Raw genomic sequence first — 16,549 nt, 5'->3', positions numbered from 1 at the left:
TTAGCAATCTTTTGAAATATAAAATTACTACTAAAATCCTTGTTTAGTTGAACATCAGCAATAAGTAAAACTGCTGTCTATCTTATTTTAAGGGATATTAAAAAAATATTTAATGCCATAATTGTATTTTTAGAAATGTGTCGCATTACACCTTAAAAGTCACATTAATTTTTTATAAGACATGTTAGTTTAATAACATGACTCGAATAAAAGAGTACATAAACAATAATTTACATTTTGATATACTTGTTAAAACCTTAATAAAGAAAAACTAAAAGAATATATGAATTTTATATTTGTACATTGTGATTTTTAAAACAAACACAATATGCCAATTAGCGAATAAAAAGAAAGGTCTAATTCTTGACTATCTAATCAACACAATAAGGCACTTATGTTAATTAATACAAAAATATTAATCTTTTGAAAACACTTACACCTAAAAAAATATATTTTGTAAATAAAAGCTCAAGTAACAGTAATAAACTTTAAGGATTAACAAACTTACAAAAATAGTTACATTGAGTTTCAAAATCATTAACAGCTTTAACTTTTTCTATAAAACATGAAAATATTTTTTTATAAACATTTTTATCTTTTTCATCTATATTATCCAAAAGTGGCATCAGCGACAATGCAATAAGGGCCCTCTCTTTATCACAATTAGTAATTAATTTATTACAAACATATGCCTTAAGTATATTTTCATTAACATTTATAGACAATGCAAAGTAATGAATATTGTCAGTTATTAATGTGGTAAATGTTTCATTTAAACTTGTTATAAAGTGATTTGTGATAACAAGGTCAGATATAAATTTTGATAACATCTTGAAAATCAAATCTGAAGCATGTTCAATGCCCAAAATTTCTTCACAGATAATTTTCCGTATATTTATAAAGAGCTTCAGGTTCAAAACTAATATAAATACTTCTGAATCTGGAGAAAATCCTTCAAGTAATGTCACAATATGTTCTATTAATGGAACAACATAGACATTTTCCTCTTGGTCACTTTCGGAACTAATACTTTTGATTTGATTAATAAACTGATAGCAAAATTTTATGAAAACAAAATTACTCTCCGAAACAAAGTTCCATTGGTTAAAAGTCTCTTTTAAAATTTCTGTTACTAGTTTCTGAGATGTGATAAATTCATTATCACTTTTGCATGTTATTAGGTATTTACATGTTAAATCCCATAAATCTTTATTTAAAGACTCTTCACACCAATCAAAGTTTTGTTGCATCCTCTTTTCAAATAACATTTCTTTAACATGCTTTTCAATTATATTTGAACAAAACTCCCGATTTAATAGCTCAATATGTTTATCAATGTGACTAATTAATTTACTTTTAATTAATATATTTCTTTGTTTTTTATGTGAAAGATTTCTAACAGAAGACCAAGCAACTTCAACCAATTTGCCTACAAATCGTATAGGAATATTTTGTGATACAATAAGATTATAAATATTATCTTGGTCATCAGCATGTAACGTTAAAGTAAATGATTTTAATGTTTCAAATAAATCATCTTGTGTCACATAATTGGTTCCTTCAATTTTATTTACAAGAGCTTGGTAAAGAATAAGTCTAAGTGATACATTTTTTGTTTTGTGCCAAATACTTGTTATTAGAGTTTTTAAGTCTTCAGTGCCATAAGCTTTGAATGCCAATCGTATACCATGTTTTTGTATAGATAGTGGTGCATCTAAAATAGCAGCAATGAACTCAATTGATTGTGGCAATGGTAAATTAGATGAATACACATTAAACATAGGTAAGCAGTAATGGACATAATCTCCTTTAATATATTGCAAAATACAATTTAGAGGGACTGCAGGACGTGAATAACAAGCAAAACGGCATATTGCTTCTTGAATATCCAATACTTTTCTATCAATCTTGCTGTGATCAATTTTAGGCTCTTTAGGAACATATTTAGACAGCAATTGTGTTTTTGCCTTCTCATCACCCAATACAAAAATACCATAAATCGCAACTCTTGTAACCCAATCATGGTATTCTTGTTTGTTTTTTATATGTTCATTAAAGAAGTTCAAGAAATCCCGATCTATATCATCATGAAAGTAAACTTTAATTTTCTTTAGTAAAGAATTTATCTTAATTCTCTGATTTTCTAAATCTTTTTTTATGTGTGGTACTTTTTGCACTAACAAATTTTTATCTTGTTTTAGAATTCGTATAAGCAATGCTTCTGTTATGTTTTCTACCTTTAGTAATGATATAAATTTAAATGATTTTATATTTGAATTTATAAATTCCAAAATTGCTTTTGGTATATCATCTTTAGTCTTTTCAAAACAATCAAGAATATTCAAATATGTGTGGGTTAAACATGTTTTTTTTTCTTTTGTATCTTCAAAATTTTCACCCTGAAGCACTTGAAATTTCTTCAAAAAATAGTCACATAGATAGTTGTAAACAGTATGCCATTGTTCTGATGATAAATTTTTTGAGTGACGCTTTAAAGAATTACAAGCTATATCATTATCTATATAATATTTCAATGCTTCTGGCATATCCTGTTGGTGTAATATATTGTAAATTACACAGAAAACTCTACAGTTGTTTTTTCCGAAAAATCCTGGAGTATAAACTTCCATACTGTACAAAATTTTATTGAATGCTGTCCAACATGGTTCATCAAATTTAAAAATATTATGTGTTTTAACAACTGTTTCAACAAAATATTCTTTGTGATGACCACTTTCATTGACAAATCTTTCATAATAATAGTTGAATAATTTTTCCAAATCTCTTTGAGTTCCACATGAATCTATTAAGGTTACTGCCATTTCATTCCTTGCATCCTCATCAGATGTCACAAGAATATACTTCTTGATGGCGTTAAATGCTTGATCATAATTTACAAACTTATACCAAATAAAATCTCGGTTGGTGCCAAGTATCTCCTTTCCTTCTTCAATGTGTTTTAAAGCCCATTTCTCTCTATCTTCCTCATTAAATAGATCATAGTAATGAAAATCATAAAAGTCAAGAGTCATTTCAAACGGCTTATCACCAAATAAACTGTAAAATGTGTTTTTAAAGAAGGAAAAAACCTCATTTTTTGGAATCAAATCAAAAAGATACTTGTATGTGCCATAAATGTTTTTGAACCAAAATTTTTTTATTTCAGTTGGCATTATAGCAATTAAATACTTTTTAGCATCTTCACTAGTGCTATTACGAGCCAACATATACTTATTAAGTTTATGTATGTACAGACCTGGGAATTGCAGAATTCTATTTTTATGTTTTTTAATAATACTTTTAGACATTCTACCACCAAAGTTTTTACCACAATTTGTTTTCACATTTTTTTCAAGTAGGTCCAAGTACTTCTCTTCATTTATTGAATATAAGTATGAAAGATCCATAATGTGATATTCTTTAACAGAATCAAACTCTATTTTTGCTACAAATGCTTCTGCTAATATAAATGAATTGCCTATAATATTCTTAAAATTGATATCATTCTTGACGAAACTATGACTACTGTTGATAATGTCAAGTTTAAAAGATTCTGATGTAAAATAGAGAAACTTTTGTGCAAGATGATTCATTTTAAGATTATTAAAATATGTATAAAAGTCAGCTGCCCTAGACTCATTTCTTATTTGTGAAGCAATATTGTTAACAAGTTTGGTCTTCATTTTCATTGACATATAAGGGAAGACTTCATGATGTAAATAATCAGGGTTCACCACATGTGAAAACTCATCATTATAAAACCAGTCCGCCCTCATAGCCCTTGAAACATACAAACTGTCTCCACATTTAAGAGTTGTTAAGATATAGTCATTATTTTTATATTGTGAAGCAACATCTATTTTATACAGCCTCTCAATATCAGAATGTTCCTCAATCTCGTTTAAGATGTCAAAATCTACCTGTTTCTTGACAGTTTCATAAACTCTTTTATTAAGGTCTTTTTGACGCTTTCCTAAGTTTTCACCAGTCAACTGAGTCATTTTCTGCAAAAAGTTTAATTTAGTTTTAAATATATTACAAACAATGATTCTATTATATTATCTTAATAATTTTCTAAATTGATCATTAGTTATTAAATTAAATACATTTTAGACTGAATTAATACATGCTAAACAATGTTGCTTATATATCTATATTATCTAGAATACTTCATACTTATTATAAGTACACATAGTAAAAAAGTTATGATTATTAAGCTCAACTTTCAAATCAATTTGCAGTTTAGTGAACCAAATGAAATTATTATAAAATAAGAATATTTAGGAGCAAAATTAACAGAAAAAGTGGCACATACATGGTCTATTGCTATTGTTGTCTATTACATTTACAGGTTGAGATTTCAATTATTAAAACGATTAAGATTTGATTACAGAAACGTAAAAAGATTTTTTATAACTATATAAATTAATATAACAAAGAAATGGATTGATATATTACTCATTAAAAACTTGGCGCGTGACGGTAGTAGAAAGAATAAAAAATCCTTACCAACTTAATCAAATTTTCAATGTAAAATTTTAGTCTTACCAAGAAATGCCGGCCTAAAAGTTTTATCTGGATTCTGGTGCTAAGGTGCGTATAATTTTTAATATACAGACTAATTTCAGTGCCTAGATTAATAATTTTACGTTCTAAATTCTATTAAAATTTGAAATGATTAATGCTGAATGCATATCAGATAGCAATTACAATACGAATTACAAATCCTATTCGTCCGGTTACTCATTAATCAATAATTGATAATTATTAATAGATAGTAACTAGATATAGTGTGATGCCAACTCCTACAAAATGTTCCCCCTAGGACCAACTTCAAATACCCCTTAATATCGATCAAAAACCCCTAAAATTTTTGTTGTACACTTGGTTTGAGAGGTAATTTAAAATATGAATTAAAAATACGTTAGACACATTATTTTTATTACAGATGATTTTTTTCAATTTCGTCATTTTCTTTTCATACATTATTTTTAAAGCTTTTAGTACTTTTCTTTTGTATCAGTTATGTTACAGTTAAACAAGACAGAATTAAAATAAAAAAAACGAATTGCTTCAATGTTTTGCTTTTTACACAATATTATTAAATGTCATTGAAATAAGCTTCTAATACTTCGTCGAAGGCATCTGCCTGGATATCGCGCTGCGTTTTGCTGTTCTGAATTTCTTGAGCCAAGATACATACGAATTTCTTACACCTCTCTTTAACATTGAGTAAATCTAGCTGAAGTATGTATTAAATGATAATCAAGAGATACAATGTCTAATATACAAAAGAAATTTAGCCTGATCGGGAAGCGAACCCCGGTGCTCCTACGTGGTAGACCAGCACGTTGGCTGTTAAGCTATTGATTCGTTCGGATTAAATGATTATTTTTCGATGTTTAAGCTGTAGCTTGGCTTGGAGTTTATATGTGGTTTAGTTTGTTGATTGCGTCCGTTACTTTAGTACCCCTAAAAAATCCCCTGGACATCTTGTTTCCCCCTAAATTTGGGGGGAAACCCCCAAGTTGGCACCACGCGATAATCGGCTACCGTAATTATTAACACAGACTATAGGTAGTAGGTATAGAGCAACACTATGTAACCAGCATATTGCCATTTGCTATTAACTCCTTAGAATACTAGTAGTTAGTACTAAACTACTACTAGACTAATTCACTTTACGGGGGGCGTCACCTACTGCCGCCAAAGGAATTTTCCCATCAAGCCCGTGACGCGTTAAGCCTGGTCTCTTATATCAAGTATCAACAGTGTATTGGATGTTTAGTCTCATTCATTCCTCATGGTTGACGTCCATTGTCTACACCCGCCAACATTATAGTTTGAACTTTAGCGCCTAGTAAATTTGAATTAACATTCAAGATTGGGATTGCGATCGCAATTGCGAATGAACGATGCTGAGAGTGACAATCTTGTCACCCGTGCGCGCTCTGCTATGAAAACCGTACGGCGCGGTGGCAGTTTTGTCATGAGCTTGTTCGCCGGTCGGCGTATATATGTCGCGACCAACTAGCTTAATTAGCCGGTCAATTAACAGCCTAGCCGGCCAAACCTAGAGTTTGAGAGTGGAACAAAGTGAAATTATATTTAAATTTATAGTCAACAGTCAAAGTGCAAGTAACGAAAGGTCATTGATCCAAGTCATTTGGCAAGCTGTTTGATCAACTGGCTGAACATCTTTTAGGCCGTTAGTTACACGGCGCGGTTTAGTTAAAAGGCTAGGTTGTTATTCGAATGGCTAATTATGCTGGTTGTCCGCGACATAAATACGCCAAAAAGCGAACAAGCTCATGACAAAACTGTCAAGATTGTCGCATATGCTAGTTGGCTGCGACAAATACATATCACTTAGTAATCTGTTGTCAGAAAAAAAGAGCGGGAAACATCGTTCATGGTAAACGTATTTTTATGGTGGTGAAATTTTTTAGCTGCTAGCTATAAGCTGGTAGTTTTAATTTTTCTATTTCATGTAATCTTTATATCATATTTGTGTATAGTAGCATTGTGTAGTCGGTAAGTTATTGTAAATTCTGTAAATATTGTATGAACGAGCCATGTCGGGATGGGCAACGGGATGATAGCCATGTCGGCCTGAATCTCCCTGTAGGATCGCATGTCGGTTCACAAGATGAACTGGACAAAATGGAAACGGATTGTTCGTTATCATCTCAGACAGGTGAAGGAAGTCACAAACGAACTCGTTATTTGCGCCTTGTCGGTAGTGTACGAAAATTAAGAAAAATAAAGATAGTGGTTCTAGCGGTCATTATTTGCATTGCGAAAGATTATGCAATATAGAAAATTAGTTAATTTTAATCAAAAAGATTACTTCTAAACTTATATATCTCAATCTACGTCATCTCCACATTCGCAAAATTATAATAATTCTCATAACACATCCCCTCAACCATCAACATCTTACACGGAAAATTCAAATATCACTCGAGACTTTAACGCAGGAAATTCAAATAACACCAAAGCTTCAGTAACTGTTACAGATTCCAGTTCTATTGGCCTTGGATTGGATTGGCGGATATAAGATGAGATATGGGCGTCGATAAGCACGATATTCTGGAGACAAATATTCGTTTCATGCGTTGAGGAACAAAATTGGAATGGTTGGGGTTATATTTTTACAGATGCCTCAAAAATCTCTGTTAATGATTGTGTTGGAGTTAGTCTAGTTCATTGGCAATATAGAATAATACAAAACATTAGTTTTTACTGGAGAGTGTTTTGCTCTTTTCAAACTAGTTATTTATTACAATCTAAAAGAAAAATCATATTTTCATACTCAAAAAGTTCACAAACTATTGAAAAATTTCCTTTCCAAATGAAACTTTGTTATCCTATTATTTGCGAAATACGTGATAAGCTTTTAATATGTTCTCAAAGAAATTACAAAATTATCTTTGCATGGATTCTAAGTCACTGTGGGATTAAAGGAAACGAAAAAGCTGATAAACTTGCCAAAGAAGCTATAAAGGATGGAGACATAGTCCCATACATGAATTATTGTCATGATTTAGCTGTTCTTCGCAAAATACATCTTTGGGACTCATGGAATAATGTTTGGTTTAGAGTATGTAATATTTATGTAAATTTTTTGTTTTTAACTAGTTTATCCCTTGGTTTTCTTTTGATGTCTTTGTTTATTTTTTCTCGCGTGTAGTTTCCCAACCTTTTACTTGAAACTTGCAAGTTAAAACTATTGCCATAATATAAAATAAAAATCTGTTGTCCACTCGCAACATGCGCGTATCTCCATACATATCCACAGACTTGTTATGACTGATGAAATATTCACGGTGACAAAAGTAACCTGTGAACGCTAGTATCTAGCCTTTTATTGGCTTCAAAGGGCTCGATACCGGGCCGGAATCTTTAAAAAAACTTGTATGAAGATTCAAGAACGAGAAATTATACTATTATTTCTCAAAATATTTGACCACTTTTTATCGAAACACATACGTTTAATATTTACGCTATTAAATGAACAATATACATAGGCGTTATAAAATACTGTCCAACTGGTATTTAAAATTTATAACTTAAAATGGCCACCAATATTTTCAGAAGTTTATTAAGGCCTAGAATAAAGACCTCATTTTTCAAAAGATATGAAAGTTCAGAAAAACGAGTGGTTATTCACGACCCGTTTTCTAATAAGCCAGAAAAAAATAAAGAGTCATATTTGCAAGTTATTAAGTTTTTCGAAGGTCGTGATCAAAGAAGACGGGGTCACGTAGAATTTATTTACGCTGCCCTTGGTCGGATGAAAGAGTTTGGTGTTAATAATGATTTGGAAGCGTATAAAGCTTTAGTAGATGTCTTACCTAAAGGAAAATTGGTTCCAACTAATATATTTCAAGCAGAATTCTTGCACTACCCAAAACACCAACAATGTGCAGTTGATCTATTGGAACAGATGGAAAATAATGGTTTGTAGAATAATTTACATATTGAAGCTACTAGTAGTATTTGTAATTAAGGAGTATATAACTCCTTAATTATAAATATTGTTATGGTGAAAATATGTAGGGATTTTTTTTCTTAATTGTTTATTTTATTTAAAAACTTTTAAATAACAACTTGTAACATTTCAGGTGTAATGCCTGATATTGAAATGGAACAAATGTTACTAAATACGTTTGGTAGAAGAGGTATACCTCTTAGAAAATATTGGAGGATGATGTATTGGATGCCAAAATTTAGAAATCTGAGTCCTTGGTACCTCCCTGATAAAATGCCAGATGATACCTTAGAACTAGCCAAACTTGCTATTCAGAGAATCACATCAGTAGATCCTGACAATAATATTAATGTTTGGCAGGTGATTTAATCAATTAAAAATTTCATACTTCTGTTTTGTGTCATAATAATATTTATTTATGTACTTTACCTAAAATTTTATTAGACAGAAGAGATAGAGTTTGCACTAGACAAGACTTGGATAGTAAGTGGCCAGAGTCGAATACAGAAGTTGCTCTTAGCTGAACAACCAATCAAAGAACCACTAGTTATTAAAGGCCCCTATCATGTATACTTGAGAGATCAAAGTGTTACTTATTTTACTCTTCTAGGTAAAATAAGGCCTGAACCAAAAGATGACATTGATTGGGATGGTAAGTGATATTTTTTTTTGTATGTGAAATGTTTTTAAGTAACTTATATTTTTTATTTATTACTTTCAGATGTTTCTAAAATTGAAAAACCCTCTGGAATACCTGGCTTTATTGGAAAGAATACTTTACCTTCCATAAAATGTACTGTACATGAACAAGATGATGGAACAATTTTAGCTATTTGTGCTACAGGTATTTATATAGATCAATTAAGTGTTAATATAATATAAGGATTTATTCTGAGCCTTTGCACCTTTTACAGCTTGCATGTTTTTAAACAGTTTAATTATAATTGAACTTGTAATAGTTTTATTAAATACAAAGTCCTTTATATAAATATATTCATTATCATTATGACTAAAAACAACAGTGTTAACTCATGCAAAATGTATGTGTTTCTGTCAATTATAAAAATTGAATCAATCTAATAAAATTGCTTCAACAAAAGCTCTGGGTATTCATCACAGTGTTAACAATTTGATAATGTTGCAATACATGATAATGTTTAAATAAGTAAAACGGTAATAAGACCTAATTTTAAGAATAAGGTTTGTGTACTAAAATAGTTAAGGGAACTAACTTATTTTTCAATATATTGCAGGTACTTCATCAAGGGATTCATTACTTTCCTGGATAAGGTTACTAGAAAAACATGATAATCCCTTACTAGCTAATATACCTGTTATATTCACTTTACTGGCCCCAACATCAGATATCTCTCTCCAGGAGACCCAACCAGCCTTACAAGAAGAAGACAATATAGAAAGAGCAGGATAATAGTAAATCTTGTAGTGATTAAAAATATAAATTACCTAATATTTATTTACACTTTATGCATTATAAATGATAAATAATGTTAAAACTGCATAGAATTATAGTACAAGTTATAAAGCTTTGAGAGTTTCAATTTATAATTTATGTATTGTCTAGTTTAAGACTAATAGATGAAAGGAAAGGAAGATCCTTTTTTGAGATAGCACAATAACTATATTATGTGAACAATTATTCACTGTTAAGTCCAATCATACTCTTCATCGATCTCAAAAGAGATTGTACCCCACTGTCAAGTAATATTGTGCCAGTCTGTTTGTGGTAGAAGATATGTATCATTATCACTTCTGATTACATTAACACCAGCTCCATAGTAGGGTATTACATAAGCAGAACCATCAGATGGCCCAACTACCTGCAACATGAAGAAAGAAATGAAATAATTATGAAAAACTGCATTATTAGAATTTTAACCAAAATTATATAAGTTTTTAAATTACAATATTGCCACAAATTGTGGCAATCAATATAAGGTAGATAATAAAGATTTACCTGTGCTGCTATAAGTATAATATCTAGTAGTTGACCTAGAAACATGAACCCAAGAGTACACAGTTTTGCCAGTCCTATCCCGGGATATCCTAAATAAAAGCGGTCCAATCCAAACATTCCTAGAAATACAGACAGCAACAAGGCTATTTCTAAAGAGTATCCATTCCTGAAAATATAAAAATCATTTATTTCTATACTCTTTCGTTGACAAATACATATGAAGTTAATCTACCTACGTCCATTTGCATGGCATTTTCCGAGTGAATGTTGAATTATTAGTTTCATTACAAATTATTCCATCAGCAGCGATACATCGAACTGAAACAAAAAATACATATAATGAAACAATTTTCTTTATTAAATGTATTATAAACATACTTATTATTTCTTGTATGTAAGATGGATAACTAATTCTAATGCATTGCTGAACTAAAACTTTTCAAGAATGCTATGACCAAGTTTTAATCATCAGCTATTTACTGGGCTAGGGCTGATAATATATGCTTTTAGTATAAATACCATCTGCTTCTCCTTCAGACGGCACGACAGTTCCTTTGGTACAACCTCGAAGTTGTTGAGTATCAGGGTCAATGTGGTTAAAGTTGGGATCAGGACATATAAATTGCCCTAAACGTAGTGTACTACAGTCAACAACTACATTTTTATCTCCTTTAACTTCATCTGAAGCTGTTACATTAAATGTAAGTCTGAGACACCATAAAATAAACAAAATCGATCGAAGCATATTTTGCTTTATTTCATTCTAATGCACTTCACTTTTCATAAGTGACTTTAAAAAAAATGGTATTTAATTTTTGTATAATTATTAACTGATATTAAACTATTAATACAAAATATATTCCATTGAATTGAATATATTGATTGAATACAAGACTATTTTAAAGTTATTATTCTGAGCTGAAATGAATCATAAAATTAAAACACTTCTATTTATTTTAAAACAATTAATAATAATATCAGAATCAGATAATGTCAGATTAAAAAGTGGTAAAACATATATACCATCTGTCAAGTGTCAACTGTAATGGATGTTATTTCATCAAACCGAAAAGGCTATTGCCATAATATAAAAAAAAACCGTAAAGGCTTTTTAAAGGTACACACGAAATACTCTGTAGCCGCTAAGCGATTACGAATAAAACACAATATGTGTTAATATTGAAAAGAAAAAAAAACGTTAATTTGCGGTACGAGATTGCGTTAAATTTTAAGATCCTTGAAATGGTACGAGATTCTGCACGCCGCCATTAATTGATAACACCGTTAAATAATAATATAGATATTGTAACCATATGAATAACCTTCTGCTTTATGCGAAAAATACGAGATAGAACTAGAACATTTATAAATGATAAGGAATTGAATCAGGATGATACTGTATTTCTTGGAATCACCATGGATTCAAAACATTAATGGTTCCCTCATAATAACGGATTGGCGAAGAGACTTAGTTCTGCAGCTTACGCGGTTAAAAAGATTCATTCAGTTACTGGTGTCCATACTGCTAGACTTATTTATTTTAGTTATTTTTACAGCTTAATGACTTATGGCTTATTATTATTGGATCATGTCGCTGATGTCAAAACTATTTTCATCATGCACAAGAGGGCTATTCGTGCAATCTATAATTTAAAATGTAGGGATCTGTGAGAGATAAATTCAATGAAATTAATATACTTACATTTCTCTCGCAATATATTTAAGAAAATATTATGCCTGTGTACAAATAATGTTTGTGTGTAGTGATAAGTTTACTATAATTTTCAACAAAAATAGTCACAACACTATGACTCTTGTCAGACAATATATAGTTAGTTAGTTCTGACAGGTTAGGTAGTGTTTAATGAGCGAGATTCAAGAACCCTGTGTTCAAATGAGAAAAGGCAACATCAAGAACGATGCTTCCCAAAAATAGCCCTTAAGTATGCCCCATACTTAGTCATTCTACATTTTAAATGTGTTTTTAATTTTTTATATACTGAAATTTTCACAAAGGGAACGTAAATATGACTTTCGAAATATGACTTTTCATAAAAAACGCTAACGGCGATATCCACGGATTCAACACCAAGAGAGGGATGCTTATCTACGTAGTTGGTTCTAAGGTTCTGTCACTGGCACATTATTTTTCAATTTCGAACATGATTTTATAAAAAAAATATTACATTTTATGTTTGACTATTGTTTTAAAACAAAAAACAATCACTTTTCGTAATTTTTCACGATGGAGTGAACATTGTAAGAAAGCCGAATAGCTGTCATTGCGTTGCACCGCTGTGGGCACTCGCCGAGTACCATTTACAAGTTGCTCAAAAATTTGAATATAACGCTAAGGTTAGTGTACCGTACTATTGATAGGTACAATGAATTCTCCAGTGTTGAGCACAAGAAAAGAACTGGCCGGCCACGTTCCGCAAGAACACCAGCTGTAATCAAAACTATCAACGCGCGGATAACGCAAGGATCACGCAAGAAATCCGGTCGGAAAACAGAAGTTGAAGGCTTTGCAGATGGCCGTTAATAGGAAAACAGTAAAAAAGGTTTTAAATGAAGATCTTGGTCTACAAGCATACAAAAAAAGGGTGGACACTTAATGCTCGTCTAAAAGCAAGAAGGCCTAAGAGATCGCGGGTGTTGTTAAAGCGGTACGTGAAAAACCGACACCGAGATATCCTCTTTACGGACGAAAACATTTTCGATATAGATGGTAGACCTGTCCAGCACGCTATTTGCGGGACAATCACTTTGTGTTCCAGCAAGACTGTGCGCCTTCACACAAAGCTAAGAAGACCACTCGGGCCTGGTTGGAGCGGCAAAACATCGACTTAATTAGACATGAGGATTGGCCTTCCTCCAGTCCGTACCGGTCCTTTGGACTATAAAATTTGGCAGGTTTGGAGAGGAAGGTCTGTGATAAACCCCATAAAAAAATTGAAGAATCTGAAGTCATCTTTAAAAAAAGCAGTCACTGAAATCGACATGTATATGGTGCGTGCGATAGACGACTGGCCGCGGCGCTTAAGGGCTTGTATTAAAAATAAGGGAGATCATTTCGAATAATTTAATACTATTTCTATCCCTTAATTTATGTACTATACATTGATAAATCACTCGTAAAAAACTGATCAGTACTTTTATTTTTATCATTATTTCCATTTATAACAGAAATTTAGGTCCGACTACATATATCCCACAGCGTTGAATTAATTTCTGGATAGTCTTCGCTTGGCAAACTCATCAGACGACATTTGTTGAGGAGGATTTTGAAAAGAAACAATCTCATCTTAAATCGAGGACAAAAAAAGCCGGCAACTATTTGTTCAGTTACGCCTCAGAGAGAGCTTGATATATGAGTGCTAAATCTTGCTTTATCATACTTACGAGTCTAGTGCATAATGGAGAGATTGAGTCTACGGATTCCAAGCAAGAATCTTAAGCGGAAGTAAAAGTTTTGGATATACCGCGCGCACCTTTATCTTAGTTAGCGATGCGCCAATCACGCGAGCGATATAATAAATAAGATTTCTAGTTGAGTTCACAAGAGCTGTTTTAACAAAAGATAATCTAGGTATATATTTTTTTGTATGTAGTTGTGGAATTATCATTGAAGAAATTATTGAGTAGTTCTCTCCTACACGTAATAACTGTAAAGATAGAATAATTATGTTGGAAATAAATACAATATGTAATCATTCCAGTTTTCTTATACACCATCTTCAATGAGAAGAAACAATGTTTTGTTATTTGATAACTAGTTTTGGTTTTAAGAATATTTCTGGTAAAATCAACTATACATATATATACATATAATTATACATATCTTTTCTTTAAAACTAACGTATTAACTAACTGTATTACAAGCGCTATTGCCATATTAAAAAAAAATATACGTGATAGATTTGCCAAGTAAGTCGGAGTAAAACGGTTGAAAGAAAACCTTTACTACAAACGCTGTCTTAACAGTGAGAAACATGATTGAGTTTTAGAGAAAAGTTGTAGAGCTTGGTAAGGTAAAATGAAAAAGTAGAATGCGATGCGTGGCTATATCAAAAACTACTAAAACGATTGTAAGAAAACACCTTTTAACCGGATTGAAGCTATGTTATTTAAGCTATTTACTGCGTGCGTCACCGTGACCACGCACACTGTAAAGCACGCGAAACGTCTGAAAAAATTAAAATTATGTAAAATAATTATAAGTTTATAATAATACATAGCTTCAATCCGGTTAAAAAGTGTTTTCTTTCAATGTGTAAAAGCTATGTTAACAAAAGACAATACTATACTAAAACGATTTTGATAAAAAATTTACTGTTCCCTACATTATATGTGTGTGGTTACAATTGTTCAACTGTACTCTAAGCGCCCTGTACCTTTCTATTGGTAAAATAGACCGTATTCAACAAAAAGAGAATCGAATCGTCAACAACACAGTCAATTCCTGTGCGGTTCGATCCCTTGGCGTTGCGTAGGCGATGGGTACTCGCTGCACTTCCCGTATTCAGAGGAGTTGTTCGGACTAATACCTGCAGCTGAGTTTCATCATCGGACGCCAAGGCAGAATACAAAATACCATATATAACCTCGACGTCCTTTGCTCCACAACTGCGCGTTTCTTGAGGCAGTTTTTGCTGCGCACCACCGCTATGTGGAACCAGCTGAAGTATTTCCGAACAAATTCGACTTATGGTCCTTTAAGAAAAGAGCGTACCAATGGCGGCGGGTGGCCATATCACTTAACACCACCTGTTTGCCTCCTTTTACATTATATATTTTTTAATTAGTCAAGTAGATCCAGAGAGTAAATCCCCCCCCCCCCCCCCCCCCCCCTACGACCTCACAAGTTTTACCTACGCCCCGATAGATACCAGAGTTTCCATTCAAAACAATGATTTCAGTATAATCAAGTTCTTTTAATATATCCACTGATTGGTAATTATGAATATGCTTAGTACTATATGTTTATAGTTTTATTATACTTGTTCAATATTATAAATTATTATAATTTTGTATACGCAAATCGGATGACGCGTCTCGCATCAAAACATCTTGTAAGACCTATAAGTACTTACTTGAAATAAACAAATGCGTGACCAACTCTCAAAAACCTTCGCACATAAGTCGATATACTTTATTCATTGTCATATAAAGAAAGTAACAGTAAAACAATTTAATTAAAAAAGATCACTTGAATAGATCGTGAGTTCTCGAATTGATTGAGAGTACTTATAACTCGCACTCAACTCCACAGCTTTATATAATTGCAATTTTCATGAGAGCAGGCGTACAGAGCAGAAATGTTTGAAGTAGTGGCACTTCTATAGTTTATTAACAGACTATTTAAAATTAAACTGCCCGGATTGTGCGCGTTGTTACATCTTGTGCGCAAATGCAGGGCACCTCTTCTTGTTAATAAATTTGCAAAGCAGTGGCGAAGGTTCGATCCCCGGCTGTGCATTATTAGACTCTCTATGTGCGAATTCAATTCCTGCTCGTGCGGTGAAAGAAATTATCGGAGACCTTACGACAAAAAACTTCGATGGCATATGTCAGGCACTAAAGCCTAATCACCTACTTGCCTATTAAGAAAAATAAATGGTCACAAAACAGTTAAGAAACCTCGAATGTGGTAGCATCATTGCTTTTTTATTTCATTAATAATCGACTATTTTGGACAATTTACACTCCGTTGAAATCAGATTTAGTACGACTAACAATCTGTCACCAGATTATGTATTATGCATAATATCTTTGTGATAAGTTAGTCTTGTTAGCGCACTAAAGTTAGTGACGCCTGGCTAGTTGAAAACTCGGTCATACTTTTAGTTAAGTTGATCGTATCTTTTCAATTTTCCAACGAACGAATTATTGATAACAAGAATAACGAATGAGAATAGTCGAAATTACGTAACTGTGTTACTGTTTTCTTTAACAATTTTCTTATTCATGAGATCTGGTTTTTATTTTCTTATTCTTATGTTATGTTGGCTGTTGGTTACAAGATTTAAGCGGTAAAAACATTACTAATGTTAGGAAATTTATAATAATAATTTATTTAT

General features: G+C 31.8%; 3 protein-coding genes across 5 annotated transcripts; 1 reads left to right on the top strand and 2 right to left on the bottom strand.

Moving 5' to 3' along the window:
- Positions 1-328: 328 nt before the first annotated feature.
- Positions 329-4,826, bottom strand: LOC123707968. 2 transcript variants are annotated; one of them, XM_045658335.1, is made up of 2 exons: positions 4,316-4,505; positions 329-4,004 (listed from the first exon to the last, which is right to left on the bottom strand). In XM_045658335.1, exon 2 carries the CDS (start codon positions 3,999-4,001, stop codon positions 489-491), a length of 3,513 nt encoding a protein of 1,170 aa, XP_045514291.1. In that variant the 5' UTR covers positions 4,002-4,004; positions 4,316-4,505; the 3' UTR covers positions 329-488. The 2 variants fall into 2 exon arrangements, with proteins under 2 accessions (XP_045514291.1, XP_045514290.1); XM_045658334.1 differs by lacking the exon at positions 4,316-4,505 and adding an exon at positions 4,549-4,826 and having other exon boundaries at positions 330-4,004.
- LOC123707969 (evolutionarily conserved signaling intermediate in Toll pathway, mitochondrial) lies at positions 4,529-9,923 on the top strand. 2 transcript variants are annotated; one of them, XM_045658338.1, is made up of 6 exons: positions 4,529-4,593; positions 8,241-8,462; positions 8,628-8,854; positions 8,939-9,146; positions 9,216-9,338; positions 9,748-9,923. In XM_045658338.1, the coding sequence occupies exons 2-6, from the start codon at positions 8,297-8,299 to the stop codon at positions 9,921-9,923; spliced, it is 900 nt and encodes a 299-aa protein (XP_045514294.1). In that variant the 5' UTR covers positions 4,529-4,593; positions 8,241-8,296. The 2 variants fall into 2 exon arrangements, with proteins under 2 accessions (XP_045514294.1, XP_045514293.1); XM_045658337.1 differs by lacking the exon at positions 4,529-4,593 and having other exon boundaries at positions 7,852-8,462.
- Positions 9,924-10,023: 100 nt separating this feature from the next.
- Positions 10,024-11,406, bottom strand: LOC123707970 (TM2 domain-containing protein CG10795). The gene is made up of 4 exons (XM_045658339.1): positions 10,989-11,406; positions 10,706-10,787; positions 10,470-10,635; positions 10,024-10,332 (listed from the first exon to the last, which is right to left on the bottom strand). The coding sequence occupies exons 1-4, from the start codon at positions 11,212-11,214 to the stop codon at positions 10,210-10,212; spliced, it is 597 nt and encodes a 198-aa protein (XP_045514295.1). The 5' UTR covers positions 11,215-11,406; the 3' UTR covers positions 10,024-10,209.
- Positions 11,407-16,549: the final 5,143 nt, after the last annotated feature.

This window comes from Pieris brassicae, chromosome 4 (genome assembly GCF_905147105.1).
Source record: "Pieris brassicae chromosome 4, ilPieBrab1.1, whole genome shotgun sequence".
Lineage (NCBI taxonomy): Eukaryota > Metazoa > Arthropoda > Insecta > Lepidoptera > Pieridae > Pieris > Pieris brassicae.
This window is presented reverse-complemented; position numbering and strand designations above follow the sequence as displayed.